We start from the raw sequence: 24,671 nt of genomic DNA on the forward strand, positions 1-24,671 counted from the left end.
TCCCAGAGTTCCAGTCTGATTCAATGTTGAGTGAAGCAGAGTACCAAATTGTGGAACCAGGAATGGTGTGACTCAAGGCACCTGGAAGAGAATGAGCAAAAGAAAGAAGCAATATATTCCAATTTGTTATTCAAATATTTGTGTCTACAATTACTGAAATGCTTGTGTACTTTCATTTTAAAATAACGATTGAAGTCTAATCAAAAAGTAATATTTTGATGGGAAAGTAAGGACTGTTTCCTTCCCTCCATTTATTTGATTGATCCCTGACTCATTACTGAGAATAGCTGTGTTGAGAGTCCAAGTTACTCACTATGACATATTGACTAAAGAGAGTGAAAGGTCTGAGGAGAATAGCACCAAAGGTACGAATGGCATTTCATCCATTTTCCATTATGTTCCGTTACAGGATTGGGAAGACAAGTACATTCATGAAAACTATAGCTCAATAATCGAAAACAAGATCCTTCTACAGGTAAGGATCTGTTATATGAATGAGTGCATGGGTACTGCAGGACATCTGACAACTTATGTACTCATCCTGATCCTGTCCGTGCTAGAAGCTGACAATTGAAATTGCCACAATGCATTGTGTCTTTGGGAAAAATGTGTGCAGTGAGGTCCATTTTCACCCCCAGCTTTCTTCTGCTCGCTGCACTGAGATCAGCAAATCAAGCTGGAAATTCACAATCAACAGAACAAACACAGGAAGTTCTTGATTACTGAGGAGCCCAGAATTGGGGGTCACAGTTTAAGGATACGAGATAGGCTATTTAGGACTGAGATGAGAAATTTCTTCACCTGGTGAGCCTGTTGTTTCCCTGCCACGGAAAGCAGTTGAGGCCAAAAAATGAAATGTTTTCATCAATCAGTTAAATATAGTTATTGGGGCTAAAGGGATCAAAGGGTGTGCAGACAAAGCAGGAACAGAGTACCGACTTAAAAGATCAGCCATGATCATATTGAATCATAATAACCTATCAAATGGTTCTAATTTTGATGTTTCTAGAAGGTCTTGCCGTTTTTAAAATTGAATGTAATTGTCATGTGCAATGCTCAGTTGTGACAATAATGTCAACACAGTAATCGTATCTGATAAATATGATGCTTACTTTCCAGTAGTGAAATCTGATAGGGGTCACTGTGAGATGAGCTCACGACATCTAGAAGTCCTGCAGAGATATAAAATTTCATATTGGTTTGTAGATTAGGCATGATAACATGATCGATTTGAGATAATCCAGTTTCATGAATATTGGTTGATTGACATGGTCCGATACACAATAATTGCCTGTTGAACAGGCAGTTGGGCCATATGGTATATTCTAAACCATATATTTGATATTTGTTGGTGTTATTTTGCAGCCTTGTCCAGATGTATACTGGTTCCCTATTTTCACTGAACAAGCCTGTGATGATATTGTTGAGGAGATGGAACATTTTGGACAGTGGTCAACTGGAGGCAATAAGGTAAGTATGCCAAAGATCAAAAATCAAGTATTATTTCAATGTATCTGATCACAGTTTCTGAACAATTTCTCCAATCCTACCCCAGGATATACGTATTCAGGGTGGATATGAAAATGTGCCAACAATTGATATTCACATGAATCAGATCGGATATGAGAAAGAATGGCAGAGGTTTTTAAGAGAATACATTGCACCTTTAACAGAAGAGGTCTACCCAGGCTACTACACCAAGGTCAGTCCTGCTGTCAAGTGCTGCATGCTCCAGTCCATTCTGTGATTGGTTAGTGGTTTCCTCTTGCTGCACTGGAATAACAACCATCAGCATTAATACCTACTTAAACCCAGTGATACCAGGAAAATGGGTCACTTTTAATCATACCCTGATACTGGCAATGTTGCAGAAATAACAGTCAGTAGATTGAGATGGAATTGATGATTGCTCAGCCTTTTAAAATAGGGAATGACCAACAGACCAGAGTTGGAGGAGCACAGAGATCTCCAAGGGAATTACAGAGATAAGGAAGGATGAGGAATTGGAGGCATCTTTTAAAAAAAATTGGAATTGTAACAAATATATTTCTTAAACTTGAGTCATGAGAGTCATGACAATAGAGGTAATAGCTAAACTTTGTCCTGGTTTGATGAGGGTAGCAAAGTTTTAGATGTGCTTAAGTTTATGGCAGAGGAAAGATGAGAGGCTGGTCAGAAGAATATTGGAATAGTCAAGTCGAGAGGGAATAAAAGCAGGGATGAGGGTTTCAGCAGCAGATGAGGTAAAGCAGGGGGTGGAGATGAGTGATGTTACATACATAGAACAGGCAGTTTTGGTCACAAAATGGATGTGGATTCAGAAGCTCTGCTCAGAGTCAGACAGAAAGCTAAGGTTGCAAAATGACTAGGTCTCCCCCTTGCAAAGTAGCTAGGAAAAGAAGTGGATGAGGTTCCTAGGGAACTGTTGTTTGTGACAGGAACTAAAAATGTCTTTGGTCTAATATTTAGTTGCAGATAATTTCTACTCATCCTGTATGGTATGTCAACAAAGGATGTGTACAATTGGAGGCATTGTGGGAATTGGAAGGGGTGATGGTGAAGTAAAGATGGGTGTGATCAGTATACATGTGAGAACTGATATGCTTTTGTCAAGGTGCAGCATCATGTTGAGAACAAAGAGCAGACCAAGGCTAGGTAAATTACATTTTGCAAAGCAAGTTTCCAGCTGGCGCGATGGAGCATCGATGTGTCTTCACTGGTGCACTGAAGAGGTTGAACCTTTTAAATATGGTGTATGTAACTTTGAATGAATAATATGTTAAATTTATTCCTGCAAGACCAGAATTTAAGTTCCTGTTCATTATGCCTAGAGGTCTCGTAACTGAGAAAATGAGTTGGAAACAAAGACACCTGGTGTTGAGTACTTTTAAAGTAATTTCTAACCTGTTCTGTAGTTTCTTAAAATTGTGCTAATCGAGCAGCAGCTATGGAAATGCTTCAGTTTAACATTTTCCCCGTCAGGCAATGTGTATATTAAGATCTGATCAAGACATGGCATTTGAAACATGAGGTTCAAACATGAAATAAAACTCTTTGCAGCAAACCTTTCCACAGTCAATGTTGCCAACACTGGTTGGATGTATTCCTGGACGTTTTGTCATACTGGCCATCAGAGTCCAATGGTTCCAACCAGTTAAACAGCAGTTTGCTGTTTTCAATATCTTTTAATACTTTTATTTAAATGCTATGATTTTTCTCACAACAGATCAGGGAATTTTTTTTAGTATACCCTGTCACCCAGACAGTAACCAGAAATCCACTGTTCACAAAACACTGTGTGCCCACAAGAGATTGAAGCTTCAGTTTTTGATCCCTGCTCTGTTACATCCTATAGAAAGTGTTAGTGTGTGAATCAGTTGATGTCAGATTGGACTTTGCTCTTATGCTACCATCACTGAATAACTTCATAACATCCTCTCGGGCTGAAGTATGACATCTTTGGTGTTGTAGCAGAGGCAGCAGTATCAAAGGGATTCCACATAAGAGGCAGTAATGTCTATCTAGAAAGGAACAATAAAAGTAACAGAGAAAAAAAAACTAATTGACAAATTATTCCATTTAATAACAAACTTTTACTTTAATAAATTAGGGATAAAATAAACAATAGGAACAGGGATTAAAATGAATGTCTAAAATGATTAAAGACTGTAACAATTGATGACTTTTGTCGCCATGGTTACTAATGCTGGTTTTGTTTCTTCCATGTTAAATTTCTGCCTCCCAGGCGTTCTCGTTTCTGAACTTTGTAGTGAGATACAAACCTGAGGAGCAGCCCTCGCTTGAACCCCACCATGATGCCTCAACCTTCACTATTAACGTAGCTCTAAACAGGGCAGGAGTTGATTATGAGGTAAAACTGATTCAGTCTCGCTGGAATGCAGCAGGAGGATTTGCCTGCAATGGAGAAGTCTGAGGCCTTGCTGCTGCTGTATGCAGGAAAGGTACCAGACCTAGGTTGTCATCACAATGGAGGTAGCTTGAGGCCTAGATGAAACCAATGCCTGGAGACAGCAGGACTTCATAAGATGGGATTTGGTGCTCTCTCCTCAGTGTCTGCTCTTTAATGGATGCTGCATGATACTGCTTCACACCCCCTTTTCTTTCTTACAGGCTCTCTTTGACCTGGCCTTTGTAGTTAGATATAAACCTGATGAACAGCCATCTTTAATGCCACATCACGATGCTTCTACTTTTACTGTAAACATTGCACTCAACAAGGTTGGAGTTGACTACCAGGTAAGTTGTACGTCTGGTGTTTGGGAACGAGCCTATCAAGTTTACTCAGCACTCCAGTACAGAATGGGTTTCACGGCCTATTCCACTGGAGCTTGTACTGAATCAACACATGGCTCTGATATATATACCGCTGTTTGCTGAGCGGACTCCCCCAAAGTTCTCAGGATTTGGTAAATTAATCCTTCCTTTTTATTCTGATCTTGCATGTTTCTAAACATACATTTGAGCTGTGGAATGTTTCAAACTCATTGGATGCATGATCAATGTAATTATTAACAGCAAGTGTAAATTGAGGTCAGATAGTTCAACTAATGGTGGTCTTTAAACTTGTGGGGAAAGTAAGGATGTATCTAGACTCATCCATGAGATTTCTCCCCAATAATTTGTTAGTTATGATGTGTTGTTAACAATAGGTTTTTGCTGGATGTTTATATATTTACTTACAATAAGATTCGTGAGATTCTCACTTTGCTAACGGCCTGAACCAGAACTCCTGAAACCAGTTTTGATTTTTAGTGTCAAGTTAAGTTGATCTCCGATGTCCTCCAATTGTCTTGACCATAGATAATGTTGTTGTTCCCAATGTATGTGACTGGTTTACCTGAAATGTTTGATTTAATTGAAAATTTTCCATCATTCTAAAAACAAAACTCCTTATCCACCCAACTCTGCACTTTTTACCCATTCATGTGGTTGCCTCATTCACCATTCACAGCAAGGGTCCATACAGGCTTATATCAGTTAGTTAGGTGAAAGTGAGGACTGCAGATGCTGGAGATCAGAGTCAAAATTAGAGTGGTGCTGGGAAAGCAGCGTCAAGGACTAGGAAAATCGATAGTTCGGGCAGGAGCCCTTCATTACCACTCCTGATTGATTTTCCTGCTCCTTGGATGCTGCCTGACCTGCTGGACTTATGCCAGTTAGTTGCCAAGACAGCACGGTTGTTGACAAGACAAGCTGCATTCTGAGGAATGTAAAAAATGAAGCATATGTTTCATTATAATAACTAATTATGACTCTGGATTGTTAAAGATCCAATTTACGCTTTCCAGATAAGATCACAAAACACCTCCGCCCATCTCTGTCTGTCTGTTATCTCTGTCAGACTATCTCTGTCAGAGATCATTTCTGTGTCACCAGTCTGTGTCTCTCTCTGCCGATCTGTGTCTCTCCCTGTTTCTCTGTTTACTCTATCAGCCCTAAATCAGGAATTGAAGATTGAGATTGAGGGCCAAAAAAAATTGTCAGAACAAAACCTGAGTTTCACTTTACAATAAGGGTGCAATTTGTGAACTATAAATACAAAGAATTTTTGAAGGAAAGCAATACCAGAAACTGGCATGCTTTATCATTTCTCACATTGGGAGTTTTCTCAATCGAAGTGGTCTCTCAAGGAGAATAATTTATGGCCATTAATATTTGCTGATATCTCGTTGAAGAGGAGGGAATGATTTGAGTTTATGATTTTGGGCTTGAGTTTGGGGTAGTTATAGAAAAATTCCACACTTTGAGTCTGTTTAAACTCCTGCAATGTTTGTCTTCACCACAGGTGGGCAGGAAATGGAGTTAGAGGTTGCTATCAAACAGTTCTGGCTCCCTTTCTCTGACACCTTTAGGTGGAACAGTAATTCTCCACTAGATTGAATCAGTGTCCCTAGTTAAAGGCAGTATTATTGGAAATAACTCAGTCCTGTAGCCAGGCCTCAGCACCCAGCTCATGAGTCCAGCTCCCCACGCCTTACAATCAATGCCAGTTCCCAGCTGTTATCAATGTCCAGCTTTTCTGTGGATGATATATCAGAACCACCTTTACTCTCTGGTCTTTGTTCATGATTAATGTTAAGTGTTTATCTTCCAAGCTTTTATTGTGAGATTGCATAATTTGTGGTTCTGAAATACACCTTTTCCTCAGTCTCCTAAGATAGTTGAAACTTTATCTAGTCAGTACGCTAGAGACAAAGACAAGGTTCAATTTTAATTTGGGTTTGTATGGCTAGTTGACACAGGGTTTTATGTGTAACAGGATTGAGTGGCCCAGCACTGACTATATGTATAACAGGACAGACTGTGTATGCCCTGCACGGACTATATACAACCAGTAGATATCCTTACAATGTTTCATTATCCTGTTTATAAAAGTGTGCTTTGAACAAAAGGGCTCTGAGTCTCTTTGTGATTTGGTCATTGTATGTTTAGCCTTTACACTGACACAGCAAACCATTGCTGTTTTACTGATACTGTCATGTCTCTTGCAGGGAGGTGGCTGCAGGTTCATCAGATATAATTGTTCCATCCAGGCTCCTCGGAAGGGCTGGGCCCTCATGCACCCAGGGCGACTAACCCATTACCACGAGGGTCTTCCAACCACCAGTGGCACAAGATACATCGCTGTCTCTTTTGTTGACCCTTAATTAAAGTGTTTACTATCTGAGTGCATGCCATGGAAACTTTTACAGACTGTTTGTGACATATTGCAATTTGACCTTTCTCAGAATATTGCAGCAAGGATGGCCCATGTTCCTATTTTGTATATAATCATTTATAGAATTCCCAAAGTGCTTAGTATGAAGAGATAATCACACCAGGTGCACTTGTGTCAGTTGTGAAGTTAGACTGAGATTTAGTCAAGTCCAAAATAAAATATATCTAACTTGTAGGTTCTAAAGATGAAGCACAGCCCCCTCCCTTTAATAACCAGACGATATATAACCTACAGATTTTAAAGACACAGGTTACCCCTCCTGTAATAAGCTGACTATATGTAAGCCAAGGATTCTAGAGACACAGTGCTACCCCACTGCATAATATTCAGACCCTGTGAAACCAAGAAGCTGGAGGTACTTGGCTATTCAATTCCATTTTAATTTGAATTGGCTGGATACAGTAATTCACAGGTAAATCAGACCCTGTCTTTTTTGTATCCTGAAGTTCAAAGTACTCCTACCTCTTTCACAGCCAGAATGACAAAGAGTTTACCGTGAGTGGTTCTGTGCTCTGCATTAGGTTAAACCCACTGGATATGTGCATGCATGTTCTGTAGTTTGGGGCAGGATAATTTTGTCAGTATTAGTTTAATTATCTGCCAAGACTGTCACATTTGGGACAGAAATATCAGTGCCCTTTGCAAAAGAACAAGTTAACAATGGAAAAGCACACAATAAAGTTCAATCGATAAGCTTTATAGGAAGGGATAGAAAGGAGATCTAGTTGTGAATCTCACTGACTCCCAAACTGACTGGGGGGTTGTAGGGAGTTCAAATGTGGACCGAAGTTGGTAGTCAAAGAATTGAGGTGAAATTTCTTCAAAGGGTCTGAAAATAAAGTACAGGTATATCACAGCCCGAACCACTGAAAGAGTTTAAAAAGGAGAAATTTACTGGAAAAATTAAGCTTAGAAGGGCTAGAAGAAAGGGCAAGGAGTTGACTGAGGGCTGCTGCTACCTTTAAGAGGTGTCCTAACCCCTGCTAGTTCTATTCTCTCACTATTTAAGTATTCACCTCTTGAAGAACAAACCTGAGGAGTGTGTCTCAGTATTAATAAAGGTTGAGAATAAATTTAGCGTTCATAGATCTGGCTACAGATTTCGCTTTATCTTTACTAGTGGGTCTCCAGCCTAGGTGGCATTTATTGCAATTGGAGACTCTCAAAGTGTCACTTCCTCTTTTGGTATTTTGTCCCTGACATTTCTCATTATAAAGGCCAATTTTTTTTTGTCTTTGAACATATGTCAAAAATAAAGTTGACTCACCATGTCCTAAGAAATACACACATCTTTCTGCTGTGCTTACAGATCGAATTTCATGCACTGAACCCACAGTGTGACTGAATAGTATTAGCAATACTGCAAATTCCCTCCAGAGTCATACAGTACAGAAACACCCTTCATTCCAACTCGTCCATGCCGACCAGTTTTCCAAACTAAACTAGTCCCACTTGCCTGTGTTTGTTCAATATCCCTGTAAACCGTTCCTATTCATGTACCTATCCAAATGTTTTTTTACAAGTTATAACTGTACCTGCACCTACCTTTCCTCTGGCAGTTCATTCAACACATGAACCATCCTCTGTGTGATGAAGTTGCCCCTCAGGTCTCTCTTAAATCTTTCTCTTCTCACCTTAAAAAAATGCCCTCTAGTTTTGAGCTAATCCACCCTAAGGAAAATACCTTTGTTATTCACCTTATCTATGCCCCTCATGATTTTATAAAATTCAACATGGTCACCTCTCAACCTCCTATGCTCCAGTAAAACAAGTCCCAGCTTGTCCTTCTAACTCAAAGCCTCCAGGCCCAGCAAAATCCTGGTAATTTTCTTCTGAATCCCTCCAATTTAATAATGTCCTAACATGTTCAGGGATATAAGATTGGATTTAATGGAGTAATGGTGACAGACAAGGGCTTATGCTTGGGATTCATAGGGACACTGTCAACTCTCTAAGGATCAGTAATGTTTAAGACACTTCTCTAGCTCTCCCAACTCTGGTGGCTAATTTTCAGCAGCTTTTTTTTGCCTTTTAAAGATTATTCTTCATGTCCTACCGTATTTTATTTGGCTTTCACAGAGCATAGCTTCTCAGTCCAGATCTGGAGAAGGGCTGAAAAACATAGGCAACATTTTTTGATAAACTTTGCATCTTGTTACTAGTTCTAATGGAGGCTGGGTCTGTGTATCCACAATAAGTGTCAGAAACTGTCTATATACTGAAATTTGCACGTTGGACACTTAGTAGCTCATAGAGATCCAATAAAGATCAATCAGAACCAGAAGGGTCTTAACCGGAAGATATACAGAAGGAAAACATAGAAAGTAAGATCTGGGAGCATATGGAATCTCTAATCCTTTGATTCAAAGTAAAATAAAATAAATTATCATCAAACATTTTCTGTGTTTTATGCTGGTATAGTGCTTCATGTAAGTTGTAACAGGGTACTGGTCACTTTCAATTGCAGTGAGTATCATAGAATCCCTACAGTACGGAAAGAGGCCATTTGGCCATCAAGTCTCCACCAACCCTCTGAAGAAGATCACACCCAAACCCAGCCATGTTCTCACATCCTTGCATTTACCATGGCTAACCCATCTCGATTGCACATCCCTGGACACTATGGACAATTTAGTATGACCAAACCAGCTCACCTTTGGACTGTGGGAGAAAATCAGAGCATCCAGTGGAAACCTACACGCACGTGGGGAGAACATGAAAATTCCACACAGACATTCACCCATTTCTGGAATTGGGAGTACTGTGAGGCAGCAATGCTAACCACCAAGCCACCAGGCTCCCCATCTCTGCTCAATTAGGTCCATGGGTTACTGGAGTGAATTGTGATAGTATGTGAGGGAAGATTGAGTAGAATATAAGTGAGGTTGACAGTGTAAATACTGAGAGACTGTTTACCTTGTGTGGAAAATCTAAATATATAAAGGGTTAACAAAAAAAACTGGACATATAAAGGGTTTGATCGGTCAGAATTGAACTGAGAAAATGTTTGTGAAGGAAATCAAATAGATGTTAGTAGGAAAGTCAGGATGTGGATCAGCCAGAATCTTATCAACTGCCAATGAAGGCTTCTAGAGGTTGAATGACCAACTTCTCCTGTTTCTAATATTTTATCCCACACCCACTGGATCAGATCAAAGTTCTGTTGTCCAGCTACTCAGTTATGAATGGTGGTGGACAATTAACTAACAGGACTGGGTGGCTCCATAAACATTCCTATCCTTCCTGATGGTAGAGCATGGCATTAGAGTATGAAAGACAGACTGAAGCATCTGCAACCTGCTTTAGCTAGAAGTGCCAAGTAGATGATTCACCTTGCCCCCTTCACAGACACCAATCTAATTGGCTCCAGGCATTGGGTGAAATTTAAAACCCTCCCCTGTGGTGGGTTTGGGGGCAGGGATGAGGGAAACACTTAATCAACAGAAAAGTGGTAGGTGGGAACCTAGCTGCCTTTCCGTCTTTGTCCAATTAATCCATGGTGGGAAGGCATATGTAAATTGATTTCATGCCCTGCTGCCAAATGAAGTTTTTAAATGGCTTACCTAAAGGCCTCATGCTGCTGAAACTAGTAGGTACCCAATGATGGACTGAGACTCAGCATGCTGAAGGCCCGAGAAGCAAATGCTATTAGGCTCCTTTACAGACTTCGCAGGAGGTGGGAGTGCATAATGGAGGGATGCAACAGTAGGAAGGTTGGGGGCTTGTTGAGAGCCAATCCCCTCCTGCCCTTATGGTTAAACTCACACCGCGAGGTGCTTTCTCCCTTCCCACCATCTTAGTGTACCTCAGTGTGCATTGACAATCCTACTCCACCAGTGGGTGTGGTACTGGTAGCACCTACGCTTTCTTGGTAGCAAAGCCAGTCAATGAAACCTGTTAACCAATCAGTGGCCTTCTGCTCTTAGGGTCTTTGATATTGGCAAAGTCCAGGGTGGGATGGATCTTTGAGAATGCTGGCAGCCTTTCCTTGACAGCAGGTCTGGTAGATGGATTCTATAGATGGGAGGTTGGCCTTTGTGATTGGCTGGGCTGAGTTCACCAGTCTCTGTAGCGTCTCCAATCTTGAAAGTTACAGTTGCCATACCAGGTAGTGTTACATCCAGACAGAATGGTCTCGATGGCATGCCTGTAAAAGGTGGCAAAGGTATTCGCCATCATGCCAAATTTCCTCAGCTGCCTGAGGAAGAAGAGATGTTGTTGGGCCTTTGTATCCAGTGCATCCACCTGAAGCGTCCAAGAAAGCTTGGTGCAAATGATTACTCCCAGGAGCTAGACACTGTCCACTCGTTCCACCTCTGTGCTGTTAATGTGTAGGGGGGGCATGAGTAACATCCCACCGAAAGTCAATAATGAGTCCCTTGGTTTTGCTGGCATTGAAAGCTAGGTTGTTCTCAGGGCACCATTTTTCCAGGTCTTCCACTTTCGGTCAGTAGTCTGTTTTGTCGCCATCTGAGATTCGACCGACTATGATGGTGTCATCAGCGAACTTGTAAAAGGCAATAGTCTGGTATTTGGTGAGGCAGTCAATGGTATATGGTGAGTACAATAGGAGGCTGAGTACACACCCTGGGGGGCTCCAGTGTTGAGTGTTAGTAAGGATGAAATATTGTTCCCATTCTTCACTGATTGTGGTCTGTGGGTCAGGAAACTGAGGATCCAGTTGCAGAGTAGGGTTTAGTCTGAGATCACTAAGTTTTGTAATCAGTCTTGAAGGGATAATAGTGTTGAAGGCTGAACTGTAGTCAATGAGTAGGATTCTTAAGTAGCTGTTCTTGGTACCAAGGTGGTCTAGGGAGGAATGAAGGGCAAGTGATATGGCATCTGATGTGGATCTGTTGGTCCAATAGGCAAATAGGAATGAGTCGAGTAGTGGGGAGTTGATTAATGCCATGACCAGCCTTTCAAAGCACTTCATAACCACCGAATTTAGGGCCACTATGCGATAGTCATTGAGACATGCGGAATGAGCCTTCTTAGACACAGGGATGATGTTGGTCCTCTTGAAACAGACAGAGACAGTGGCTTGCTGGAGGGAAAGGTTGAAGATGTCCTAGAAGACCTCTGCCAATTGATATGCGCATGCTCTGAGTGCACGGCCTGATACTCCGTCTGGTCCCATCGCTTACCTTGGATTAATAGAACATAGAACATAGAAAAATACAGCGCAGTACAGGCCCTTTGGCCCTCGATGTTGCGCCGATCCAAGCCCACCTAACCTACACTAGCCCACTATCCTCCATATGCCTATCCAATGCCCGTTTAAATGCCCATAAAGAGGGAGAGTCCACCACTGCTACTGGCAGGGCATTCCATGAACTCACGACTCACTGAGTAAAGAATCTACCCCTAACATCTGTCCTATACCTACCACCCCTTAATTTAAAGCTATGCCCCCTCGTAATAGCTGACTCCATACGTGGATTCACACGAAGGAAAACTGATCTGACCTCTGATGCAGTGACTGTTGGGGTAGGTTCGTCAGAACTTGTCGGAATAGGTGTTACCTTTCCGCTGAAATTCTGCTCAAAGCGAGCATAGAAGGTGTTGAGATAGTCTGGGAGGGATGTGTCATCGTCTGCTATCTTGCACCGTTTCTCTTTAGATGTCATTCGGTCCTGGCCATACATTCCGGGTGTCTGCCTGGGTTTCTAGTTTAGATCGGTATTGGTCCTTGGCTGTGTTAATGTCTCTGCGAAAGTCGTACTTGGATTCCTTATATTTGAGTGGGTCTCCTGATCTGAAGGCCTCACGCTTGGTTTTTAGCAGGTTTTGTATGTCCTGATTCAACCAGGGCTTCCTGTTGGGGAACACCCAGATTGACTTCCTCCATATGCAGTCCTCCACACACTTGCTGATAAAGTCTGTGACGGTGGTGGCATGGCCCAATCAGCCGATTCCAGGCAGCATTGGAGATGATCCTCTGCCACCTCCGATCAGCACTGGACACTGGAGTATAAAATGATTTGAAACGTGGTGGCTATAAAAATGGTGTGGAAATGCAATGGAAACAAAAAGTTTGGAAATAATCAGCAGGTCTGGCGAGGGAAAGATGAAGTTTTAGATTGGTGGTCGTTCCTCAGAACTGGTTTCTTACTAAACAAGAACGTTAATTCCATTTGTCTCTCTTCACAGATGGGCTAAACATTTCTGTTTTTATTTTAAATTTCCAAATCCTCCAGTATCTTGTCTTTCTGCCATTGCGGGTCACAACTTTCCACAATACCATCCCACCTTGATGAAGGAGCAGCGCTCCGAAAGCTAGTGGTTCGATTAAACCTGTTGGACTATGACCTGATGTTGCGTGATTACTCTGCACATCCCAACAGAATCCTGTTGCCCTAGTAACGGAAAGATGTTGTCGCGGACTCATGACGAAGAGCTGTCGCAGGTTGATGACGCAGGCTGTCGGTCGGCCGGGGAGCAGCGGCAGTGGCGGCTGCAGACCGATTGCAGCGGCCGTGGATCAGGCAAGGACCCGGCGACAGCGGTTCAAATGTAAGTCTGATCTTCGATGAAACGATTCAGGCGGAGGCCGGGCCTGGCCGGCATCGGGCGGGGGGGGGGAAAGTGCGCGATCGAGTCGGAGGAGCAGTCAGTGTCGCAAGGTCACTCACTGCCTTCCGCCGCCCGGAGCAGTAACTCAGCCCCGGGGTACGGCTTATTCCGGAGGCCCCAGCCTCAGCGGAGAGAGTCCCGGAGCCCAATGCTGTATGCAGGAGTCCTTTCCCTGCGCCCTATCGCGTATCGAACACCTCACACCGCCCGCCTTGTCTGTGTCACCGTGCACGCCCCCACCCCCTCCTTGTCCTGTCCTGTCCTGTCCTTAGGATATTAACCCCGGTCAGTCCAGCCTCATTCTTGGCGCCTGTTCCCCCTCCCCCAACTCTCTACACTGGGGAACTGACATTTTCTCTGTCTCTGTCCTCCTTGGAGTCTGTTCGCTGCTTGTTCCCCCCAGCCCTATGTATCTATCTATCGATTCTGAGTGAGTTTGATGTTCCTCTCTCGTCTCTCTCTCATTTCTTCAGTGCCATGTCCCTGATGTTCTCCCGCTCACACCCAGTTGCAGTTGGTAAGAAAGATAAGCGTCTGATGGCTGAGGTTAATGCTTCTCCACTCAAGCACTTTGTTACAGCTAAAAAGAAAATCAATGGAATCTTTGAGCAGCTAACAGCGTACATCAAGGAGAGTGCTGCATTCCTCAAAGGTAGGTAGTAGTTTGCTGAATGGGGAGGTCAGTGCTCATAAATACCTGTCTGGTCCAGGATATGAGTACAATGTGATCTCTGCACATGGGAATATGGCAGTACGTTCTGGACTTTGATTCACCTGCATCTGTCTGTTACCTCAGGGAGACAGCACAGTCAGAACTTCCCTCCTCAGGGCCTGTACTGATGATTTCTCATTAGCTTCTGCTTTGGATAGTTCGTAAATTATGACTCTAGATAAATGTTGTGCCTAGGTTGTCTGGATTGCATGGTGGTTGATAGCAGTGCAATCACACAGAACATCCTGAATCACACTTCAATGTCTCAGTGACTGGGGATGGTGCAGCTCTCTGTGCCACACCCCCTCATTGCTCAAGTGCATCCTTTCAAGCACATCCACTTGTTCCTCTGATTGTCACAACAACTGCCTTCATTTCCAAACATGAGCACTGCGTGGAATCTGGGCTGCTTTACAGAATTCCAGAAACTAGATGCCATAGCTTAATCTCTTGTTCTTGTTTGCAATTCCACAGAGACATATCAGAATGGAGAGCTGGATCCCATCACCACAGAGGAGCAGGTGCTAGAGGTGACAGGTTATCTCTCAAAAGTTGGAGGGATCAGTGAAGTACTGGCACGGCGTCACATGAAAGTAGCATTTTTTGGCAGGTAGGTCATATACATCACCAACAATACACTGTGCTAATTGTATTGTAGGTATTATCACTGCTTTTGCTGTCCTAGACTTAAAATCATGAGCCTGTTTCCAGGTTGTATGAGTCAAAACTGTGGTGCTGGAAAAGCATAGCAGGTCAGGCAGCATCCGAGGAGCAGGAAAATTGACATTTCGAGCAAAATTCATGATGAAGGGCTTTTGCCCAAACGTCAATTTTCCTGCTCCTTGGATGCTGCCTGACCTGCTGTGGTTTTCCAGCACCACACTCTTGACTCTGATTTCCAGCATCTGCAGTCCTCACTTTCGTCCAGGTTGTATGACTCCATGATTGTAAGAAATAGGAGCAGGAGTAGGCAATTTGGCCCATCAGCCCTACTCCAGTGTTCAATAAAGTAATGAATGATTTGTTTTGGAAATTCCAAACTCCTGGCAATTCTTTGGTGATGTGTCTACTCTGTTAGTTTGTTCTGAGTTAATTGCATTTTGTTTACAGGACGAGCAATGGGAAAAGTAGTGTGATAAATGCTATGCTGTGGGACAAAGTTTTGCCTTCTGGAATTGGCCACACCACCAACTGCTTCCTACGTGTCGAAGGCTCAGATGGGAATGAGGCCTATCTGCTCACAGATGGATCTGAGGAGAAACGAAACATCAAGGTAAGACATTAGTTGACTCCCATAGTATGATCATATAGGACAGAGAAATGGGTGTGTCATTAGTAGTCCCTGTAACAGCAGCAAATGCCAAGGAAAATCAGAATAGTGACAGTTGGAGCTTGCACTTCAGAATATTATGGAGATAGGAAGAACAACAAGTCTATGGAATTAATTTCTTTAAGTTTTTGTTAAATTGTTTGTTGTGTCTTTTATAGACTGTGAATCATCTGGCTCATGCGCTTCACCAGGATCAACAACTCACTGCGGGTAGTCTCGTGTCTGTCATGTGGCCAAAGATGAAATGTGCTTTATTGCGAGATGACCTGGTGCTAATGGACAGGTATGAAAGGTGTACAGGGAGGGGGAGGGGGGTGTCCCTCAATTTAATCTTCCTGTAGTCACTGGGACACCTGTAGTCGCTGAGACCTTCCCTGTAGTCACTGGGATCCCTGTGTGAATACTGGCACCCCTTTCTGTCCCTCAATATTAATGGATACACTTTCTCTCTGTTTTTTCCAGTCCTGGGATTGATGTAACCACAGAGCTGGACAGCTGGATTGATAAATTTTGCCTAGATGCTGATGTTTTTGTGTTGGTGGCAAACTCAGAGTCAACGTTAATGCAGACGGTGAGTGAACAAGACACCACCAGGCAAGACTAAGGATGATTTTGTTTTATAAGTGACACTGTGCAAGACTCGGTTGTGTACTGTCGGTGCTCAGTGAGCAAGGCACTGACGTGCAGGCAGGCATCAATAACTGGTCAAGTTCAAAGATCAAACTTATCTCCTTATTTTCTTTTTCAGGAGAAGCAGTTCTTCCACAAAGTAAACGAACGATTGTCACAACCCAACATTTTTATCCTCAATAATCGCTGGGATGCATCTGCATCAGAACCTGAGTACATGGAGGAGGTAAGCAGTGTGGACCAGAAACTCTATATCAAGCAACTCTGTGTGAGGCTCTGAGCACACCATGAGGCTGTGGCACTGGTGGATTTAAGGAAGACAGGTTGGAGACAGGGCTTCGTCTGCTGCATTGTGAAATTGGCCACTGAATCGTAGAATCTTCCACTCAGACCATTGTGTCTCGAGCCCCTGTTTGAAAAGTTATCAAGTTAGTCTCATTTTCCTGCTGCTCCCCTCCCATTGTCCTTCAAATTTGACCTTTCTCAGTATTTATCCAATTTTGATTTGAAAGTTACTATTGAATTTTCTTACACCACCCATCAAAGTTGTGCATTTAAGATCTCACAAATTAGTTTTTTTTTAAAAAAATCATCTTTTTTGCATCTGGTTCTTTTACCAATTTCATCATTATCAACCTTCTGCCACTGAAACAGTTTCTCCTCCTTTTTGTCAAAACCTTCATGATTCTCAACCTGTATCAAAATTACTCTTAAACTCTTCTACTCCAAGGAGAATAACCCTGTCTTCTCTGAAGTGGTTGCCCTGGTTTACAGTGTTGAGCTGTGAGCTCCTTCCCACAGCAATCGGCAGGCATGACTGACAGTCTGCTAAGAGAAAGATGGAGGAGGCTGATGTTTCAAGTAATGTGGATGGCTGTGCTATTGTCACTCTGTGTGAGTGATTAACACTGGACAATATACACACTCTGCAATGAAACTTTAATGATTATAGTGATAATTAGGGCATTATTCAATGCTGACTCATGTATATGTTTTTCTCACTCTGTGACTGGGCATTGTTTGAGTGTAGTATTAATCATGCAGCACTTCTTTCCACGATAACAGGTGCGCCGGCAGCATATGGATCGTTGCACCAGTTTCCTGGTGGACGAGTTGGGAGTGGTGGATCGGGCTCAGGCCACAGATCGCATATTCTTTGTGTCAGCCAAAGAGGTTTTGAATGCTCGCATCCAGAAAGCACAGGGGATGCCAGAAGGAGGTATGAAGGAAGCAAAGAAGATTGCTACATGTTTATGCTAACCCTGGTTGAAGAAGCAATATTCCTGACCTATAGAATCCCACAGCACATAAGGAGGCCACTTAGCCCATCGTGTCTGTCTCTTGGAAAGATCCATACAGTTAGTTTTACTCTCCTCTTTCCCCATTGCCTGGCAAATCTTTATCCAACATTTATTCCATTCTGAAAATGAGTCATATCAGACTTGACAAAAGCTTTCTTTGTTTCTCTTCACCGATGTTGCCAGACCAGCTGAGTTTCTCCAGTACTTAATTTTTTAAATTTCAGGTCTCCATTATCCGCAGTGCTTTGCGTCCTTGATTTACGTAAAATTCACCTATGTTTGTAAGTGACTGATATTCCACAGGAAGTATCCTTTGACATAATCTTAAAGGGCAATTCACCTAGATTATATAATGGAGTAAAACTGAACAGGGGACACCATACCTGATGCATGATTTTGAGATCTGAATCCAGTCTTGTGAGAAAAGCCTCATGGACTGCTGAGCATTGAGCACGCAGGCTGGCTATTGTGCTGAAGAGGGTAACAATTCAGGCTGTTTATTTCTTTCCGAACACACAAGCACAATCTTCACCAGAATTTACTGAATAACAATCAAGAGTTGGACATTGCCTTCCCAAACCAAGAGACACTGTGACCAATTGCTAACTTGGCCCAGACTGGGCAGAGCTAATGTCATTCATTAGACTGAAATGATTCTATTTCAAAGCAGCTGTTTGACTTTGACCCCGCATCTCTATTGTTGTGATTTAGATTAGATTAGATTACTTACAGTGTGGAAACAGGCCCTTCGGCCCAACAAGTCCACACCGAGCCGCCAAAGCGCAACCCACCCAGACCCATTCCCCTACATTTACCCCTTCAATTAACACTACGGGCAATTTAGCATGGCCAATTCACCTAACCTACACATTTTTGGATTGTGGGAGGAAACCGGAGTACCCGGAGGAAACCCACACAGACACGGGGAGAATGTGCAAACTCCACACGGTGAGTCGCCTGAGGCGGGTATTGAATCCTGGTCTTTGGCACTGTAAGGCAGCAGTGCTAACCACTGTGCCACCGTGCCGCCCACTGTGGCGGCACTTATATTTGAGCCCTCATCTGCGGGCTTAATTTGTGATGCCTGAGTTTCTGCACGTCTCTGAGAAGTGATGTGCTGCTTGTATGTTTTGAACAGGTGGAGCACTGGCTGAAGGCTTCCAGGCAAGAATGTTCGAATTCCAGAACTTCGAGCGACGGTTTGAGGTGAGTCTATGCTGAATGATAGGACTGATTCAGAGTTTTCACTGAAAGCCCTTGTGTTCCATAAATCCTCCTGGTCTTTATTTCATTTGGTCAAATAAATGAGGTCTTTTACTTTGTGTTAGTGTCATAGAGATGTACAGCATGGAAACAGACCCTTCGGTCCAACCTGTTCATGCCGACCAGATATCCCAACCCAATCTAGTCCCATCTGCCAGTACCCAGCCCAGATCCCTCCAAACCTTTCCTATTCATGTACCCATCCAGATGCCTTTTAAATGTTGCAATTGTACTAGCCTCCACCACTTCGTCTGACAGCTCATTCCATACACCTACCACGCTCTGCGTGAAAAGGTTGCCTCTTAAATCTCTTTTATATCTTTCCCCACTCACCCTAAACCTATGCCCTCCTGTTCTGGACTCCGTCACCCAGGGAAAAGTCTTTGTCTATTTATCCTATCCATGCCCCTCATGATTTTATAAACCTCTGTAAGGTCACCCCTCAGCCTCCGATGCTTCAGGCAAAACAGCGGCAACCTCTCCCTTTAGCTCAAATCCTCCAACCCTGGCAACATCCTTGTAAAACTTTTCTGAACTCTTTCAAGTTTCACAACATGTTTCAGATAGGAAGGAGACCAGAATTGCACGCAATCTTCCAAATTTGGTCTAACCCATGTCTTGCACAGCTGCAACATGACCTTCCAACTCCTGTACTCAATACTCTGACCAATAAAGGAAAGCATACCAAACACCGCCTTCACTATCCTATCTACCTGCGACTCTACTTTCAAGGAGCAATGAACCTGCACTCCAAGGTCTGTGCTCAGCAACACTCCCTAGGACCTTACCATTAAGTGTATAAGTCCTGCTAAGATTTGCTTTCCCAAAATGCAGGACCTTGCATTTATCTAAATTGATCTCCATCTGCCACTCCTCAGCCCATTGGCCCATCTGATCAATATCCCATTGTAATCTGAGGTAACGTTCTTCACTGTCCACTACACCTCCAATTTTAGTGTCATCTGCAAACTTACATACTATACCTTTTTATGCTCACATCCAAATCATTTATATAAATGATGAAAAGTAGTGGACCCAGGACCAATCCTTGTGGCACTCCACTGGTCACAGGCCTCCAGTCTGAAAAACAACCCTCCACCACCACCCTCTGTTTTCTACCTTTGAGTCTGTTCTGTATCCAAATGGCTAGTTCTCCCTGTATTCCATGAGATCTAACCTTACTAATCTGTATCCCATGGAGAACCTTGTCGAACGCCTTACTGAAGTCCATACAGATCATGTATAATGCTCTGTCCTCATCAATCTTCTTTGTTACTTCTTCAAAAAACTCAATCAAGTTTGTGAGACATGATTTCAATGCTCAAAGCCATGTTGACTATCCCTAATCCGTCCTTGCCAAATACATGTACATCCTGTCCCTCAGGGTTCCCTCCAACAACTTGCCCACCACCGATGTCAGGCTCACTGGTTTATAGTTCCCTGGCTTGCCCTTACCAACTTTCTTAAACAGTGGCACCACGTTAGCCAACCTCCAGTCTTCCAGCCCTCACCTGTGACTATCGATGATACAAATATCTCAGCAAGAGGCCCAGCGATCACTTCCCACAGAGCTCTAGGGTACACCTGATGAGGTCCTGGGGATTTATCCACTTTTATGTGTTTCATGACAAGTAGCTCTTCCTCTTCTGTAATAGACATTTTTCAACATGTCACCATCTATTTCCCTACATTCTATATTTTCCATGTCCTTTACCACAGTAAACACTGATGCAAAATACTCGTTTAGTAAAACCCCCATCTCCTGCAGCTCCACACAAAGGCTGCCTTGCTGATCTTTGAGGGGCCCTATTTTCTCCCAAGTTACCCTTTTGTCCCTAATGTATTTGTAAAAACCCTTTGGATTCTCCTTAACTCTATTTGCCAAAGCTATTTCATGCCTCCTTTTTGCCCTTCTGATTTCCCTCTTAAGTGTACTCCTACTGCCTTTGTACTCTTCTAAAGATTCACTCGATCTGTGCTGTCTATACCTGACATATGCTTCCTTCTTTTCTTAACCAAACCCTCAATTTCTTTAGTCATTCAGCATTCTCTATACCTACCAGCCTTTTCTTTCACCCTAACAGGAATACACTGTCTCTGGACTCTTGTTATCTTATTTCTGAAGTCTTCCCATTTTCCAGCTGTCCCTTTACCTGCAAGCATCTGCCCCCAGTCAGCTTTTGCAAGTTCTTGCCTAATACCGTCAAAATTGGCCTTTCTCCAATTTAGAACTTCAACTTTTAGATCTGGTCTATCCTTTTTCCATCACTATTTTAAAACTAATAGAATTATGGTCGCTAGCCCTGATGTGCTCTCCCACTGATACCTCAGTCACCTGCCTTGCCTTATTTCCCAAGAGTAGGTCATGTTTTGCACCTTCTCTAGCAAGTACATCCACACACTGAATCAGAAAACTTTCTTCTATACACTTAACAAATTCCTCTCCATCTAAACCCTGAACATTATGGCAGTCCCAGTCTATGTTTGGAAAGTTAAAATCCCCTACCATAACCACCCGATTATTCTTACGGATAACTAAGATCTGCTTACAAATTTGTTTCTCAATTTTCTGCTGAGTATTAGGGGTTTATAATATCATCCCAATAAGGTGATCATCCCTTTCTTATTTCTCACTTACATCCAGGAAAGTTATTTGGGTGGATTTCCGGGAATGTCCTCTCTCAGTACAGCTGTAATGCTATCCATTATCAAAAACGCCACTCCCCCTCCTTTCTTGCTTCCCTTTCCGTCATTCCTGTAGCATTTGTATCCTGGAACATTAAGCAGCCTATCCGTCCCTGAGCCATGTTTCTGTAATTGTTATGATATCCCAGTCCCATGTTCCTAACCATGCCCTGAGTTCATCTGCCTTCCCTGTTAAGCCTCTTGCATTGAAATAAAAGCAGTTTAATTAATCAGTCCTACCTTGTTCTCTGCTTTGTCCCTGTCTGTCCTGACTGTTTGACTCACTTCTTTTCCCAACTGTACCAGTCTCAGATTGATCAATTTCCTCACTATCTCCCTGGGTCACACCTCCTCCCCCCGCTTCCTATTTTAAATCATCTCGAGCAGCTCTAGCAAATCTCCTTGCCAGTATATTAGTCCCCTTCCAATTCAGGTGCAAACCATCTTTCTTGTTCAGGTCACTTCTACCCCAGAAGAGTTTCGAAAGATCCAAAAATGTGAATCCTTCTCCCATACACCAGCTCCTCAGCCATGCATTCATCTGCTCTATCCTCCTATTCCTACCCACAGTAGCTTGTAGCACCAGGAGTAATCCAGATATTACTACGCTCAAGGACTACCTTTTTAAATTCCTGCCTAACTCTCTATATTCTCCCTTTGGAATCTCATACTTCTCCTTTCTGGTTCCAATGTGTACAATGACCTCCTGCTAGGCCCTCTCCCCCTTGAGAACATTCTGCACCCTCCCTGAGACATCCTTGATCCTGGCATCAGGGAGGCAACGCACCATTCTGATTTTTTGCTGCTGGCCACAGAAACATCTGTCTGTGCCTTGGACTAGAGAGTCCCCTAACACAATCGATCGCTTGGAACCCCTCATTGCATTAGAGCCAGTCTCAATACCAGAAACCTGGCTGTTCATGCTACATTCCCCTGAGAATCCATCCACCTCCTACATTTTCCAAAACAGCATACTTGTTTGAAATGGGAATAGCCACAAAAGACTCCGCACTACCTGCCTAGCACTCCTACCTTTCCTGGCATTAAATGATCTATGTGACTGTATCTGTGACAATTTTCCCTTCTTATAACTGCCATCCATCACACCCCCTTGCTCTTGTAAATTGCTCATTGCCTCTAAGTGTCGCTGCAACCGATCCATTTGATCTGATAGGGTTCGCAACCAATGGCATTTATTGCAGATATAATCCTCAGTAACTCACATACTCTCCCTAAACTCTCACATCTGACAAGATGAGCATGTCACTCTACTAAGGGCCATTTTTGCTTCTTCTAATCTACAGACCCAGAAAATAGCACTGTCTTATTCCTCTACAAAACACTGATCCAGGCTAACTTAATACTTATGGTTTATATTTTTAAGTTTAATCAAGAGACATACATCATTAAAACATATAATCAAGAAAGAACCCACTCTACTCACTACTGCAGACTTACACTTAAAACTATTCACTTATCTGTTTTTGTGCTGTGAGCTCTCCCAAATAGCTTCCTCCAAGATCAGTTGTGAATTTCACTGTTCATTAATTTTCCTAGATGCACTCCGATGTCCAACAATACATGAATTCAACAGCAAAGGCAGTAACTGCACAGGTTCACTGCTGCCAGTTAGCAGTGTGTGTCTCTCTCTCTCTGACCTGACCTTGTGCTGCAATTGTTCTCCCTTTTAAAAGTGCCGTTGTTTTGACATTTTTTTTCCAAGTTCCAAAACAATGCAACAGCATATAAAACAGCAATTGCTGCTCCGGGAATTCAAGGAAATCACCTCCAACAACTAAAATACCACAAAAAAATCTTGGATTACCCTGAATTTGTTTGTTTCCTCTGAGTTCTTGCTATAGGGTTTAAAGGTTTAAGCTGATTGCTACATAACCTGTCCTCCTGTTTTCTGAATAATGTCTGCAGGAGTGTATCTCGCAGTCAGCAGTGAAGACTAAGTTTGAACAACACACAGTTCGTGCCAAGCAGATCTCTGAGGCCCTTCGGCGAATCATGGATTCCGTGCATGTTGCTGCCACAGAACAGAGGTGCGTACAGAAAGCAGAGGACCAATGTTATTTGAAGTTTGTTAATGCATCAAGAGGTTGTCCATTATGTAAAACAACACACTCCACCCAATTTCTGATTGGGATGTTTAATTCACTGTGGAGAATAAGAGGACACTAACAATATAAGGAATCAAAAAATAAAATGACAAGGATCTTGTACAATGGAATAATACCACTGTCCTTAAGACCCTTACACTGAGGAATTGGGTTTAGCTGAGGTTGGGACTGACCTTTAATCTCATTGCAGGGTACATTGCCTGAAACAGAGAGAGGAACGAATGGATCGACTGGAGTTTATAGACAATCAATTGGATTTATTGACCCAGGACTGTAAAGCTAAAATCAAACAGATCACTGAGGAGGTGGAGCGGCAGGTGAGATTGAATAATGGAGGGCTAGCTTAGCACTTTTGTTTTTTTGGGGTGTGGGGTGTGCAGGTAAGTGTGATGTAATGTTCTCTGGGGTACTTCCTCTGCTGCAAAATTTTGGACTTGCCACAAGGTCTGACCTGACTGTGGTTTGATGCCATTTCCTGCGTTTCAGGTCTCGAATGCAATGGCAGAAGAAATTCGCCATCTTGCCACATTGGTGGATGATTTTCAGATGGAATTTCACCCCTCTGCTGTGGTGCTCAGAGTCTACAAGAGTGTGAGTATTTGGTGTCAGGGTGAGTGGATTGATGCCTGGGCTCAATCTTCTCACATTAGAATCACCCTGTCTCTTGGGTGAACTTTCCACTAAAAGTGTTGAGTTTTATGGTCCCTGGAGTCAAAGCTGTTTTTACTCTCAGTATGTTCCACCATATTCTAAGCCTTCTTATCATTGTTTCTCCCTTCTTACAGGAGCTTCACAAACATATTGAGGAAGGACTTGGGCGCAACATGTCTGAGCGTTGCTCTGTCACCATTACAGCCAGTCTGCAAAAAACACAACAGGAAATGATTGGTCAGTGTTGGACGTTTGGTCTTTTCAAGTGTAACATTTGTGAGAAATATAAAGTTTCAGCTATGTGTCAATGAGTGAGTAGCATTGAACCCTGCTACAGTCTTCAGTATTGGGCTTATTTATGATTTAATTTTCTCCAAGGGTACTTGATACTAACCATACATTTTGTCCTTTAGTTGCAGTTTATGTTCATTTAACTGCTCAGGGTTGCTGATACATTGAGCCAGTAGGGAACATGTAGCACACCAACTGGGTTTTTAAATGATAAAAAGAAGTGAGAAGTTGGTGTCTGTAGGAATGAGCTGTGAGGGCAGGGATAGGGTGCAGGGTTGTGAGGGCAGGGATGGGGTGCAGGGTTGTGAGGGCAGGGATGGGGTGCAGGGTTGTGAGGGCGGGGAGGGGTGCAGGGTTGTGAGGGCAG

General features: G+C 42.9%; 2 protein-coding genes across 5 annotated transcripts in view; both read left to right on the plus strand.

Annotated features, from left to right (window-relative positions):
- Nucleotides 1-6,688, plus strand: part of plod1a (procollagen-lysine, 2-oxoglutarate 5-dioxygenase 1a) — a 30,310-nt gene extending 23,622 nt beyond the window's left edge. For 2 of the 4 annotated variants that reach the window (XM_043675897.1, XM_043675894.1), the window contains exons 15-20: nucleotides 410-475; nucleotides 1,366-1,470; nucleotides 1,556-1,702; nucleotides 3,746-3,871; nucleotides 4,132-4,257; nucleotides 6,513-6,688. In XM_043675897.1, coding sequence (XP_043531832.1) covers nucleotides 410-475; nucleotides 1,366-1,470; nucleotides 1,556-1,702; nucleotides 3,746-3,871; nucleotides 4,132-4,257; nucleotides 6,513-6,668 — 726 coding nt within the window. In that variant the 3' untranslated portion in view covers nucleotides 6,669-6,688. The remainder of the gene's footprint in view (nucleotides 1-409; nucleotides 476-1,365; nucleotides 1,471-1,555; nucleotides 1,703-3,745; nucleotides 3,872-4,131; nucleotides 4,258-6,512) is intronic. The other 2 variants (XM_043675896.1, XM_043675895.1) reach the window with 2 other exon arrangements.
- Nucleotides 6,689-13,147: 6,459 nt separating this feature from the next.
- The window catches only part of mfn2 (mitofusin 2), a 15,987-nt gene continuing 4,463 nt past the window's right edge, over nucleotides 13,148-24,671 (plus strand). The window contains exons 1-13 of the mRNA XM_043675899.1: nucleotides 13,148-13,255; nucleotides 13,789-13,967; nucleotides 14,502-14,637; nucleotides 15,138-15,300; nucleotides 15,516-15,640; nucleotides 15,820-15,928; nucleotides 16,106-16,213; nucleotides 17,053-17,206; nucleotides 18,427-18,494; nucleotides 23,163-23,284; nucleotides 23,553-23,679; nucleotides 23,849-23,953; nucleotides 24,148-24,250. Coding sequence (XP_043531834.1) covers nucleotides 13,793-13,967; nucleotides 14,502-14,637; nucleotides 15,138-15,300; nucleotides 15,516-15,640; nucleotides 15,820-15,928; nucleotides 16,106-16,213; nucleotides 17,053-17,206; nucleotides 18,427-18,494; nucleotides 23,163-23,284; nucleotides 23,553-23,679; nucleotides 23,849-23,953; nucleotides 24,148-24,250 — 1,495 coding nt within the window. The 5' untranslated portion in view covers nucleotides 13,148-13,255; nucleotides 13,789-13,792. The remainder of the gene's footprint in view (nucleotides 13,256-13,788; nucleotides 13,968-14,501; nucleotides 14,638-15,137; nucleotides 15,301-15,515; nucleotides 15,641-15,819; nucleotides 15,929-16,105; nucleotides 16,214-17,052; nucleotides 17,207-18,426; nucleotides 18,495-23,162; nucleotides 23,285-23,552; nucleotides 23,680-23,848; nucleotides 23,954-24,147; nucleotides 24,251-24,671) is intronic.

This window comes from Chiloscyllium plagiosum, chromosome 34, assembly GCF_004010195.1.
Source record: "Chiloscyllium plagiosum isolate BGI_BamShark_2017 chromosome 34, ASM401019v2, whole genome shotgun sequence".
NCBI classification, from domain to species: domain Eukaryota; kingdom Metazoa; phylum Chordata; class Chondrichthyes; order Orectolobiformes; family Hemiscylliidae; genus Chiloscyllium; species Chiloscyllium plagiosum.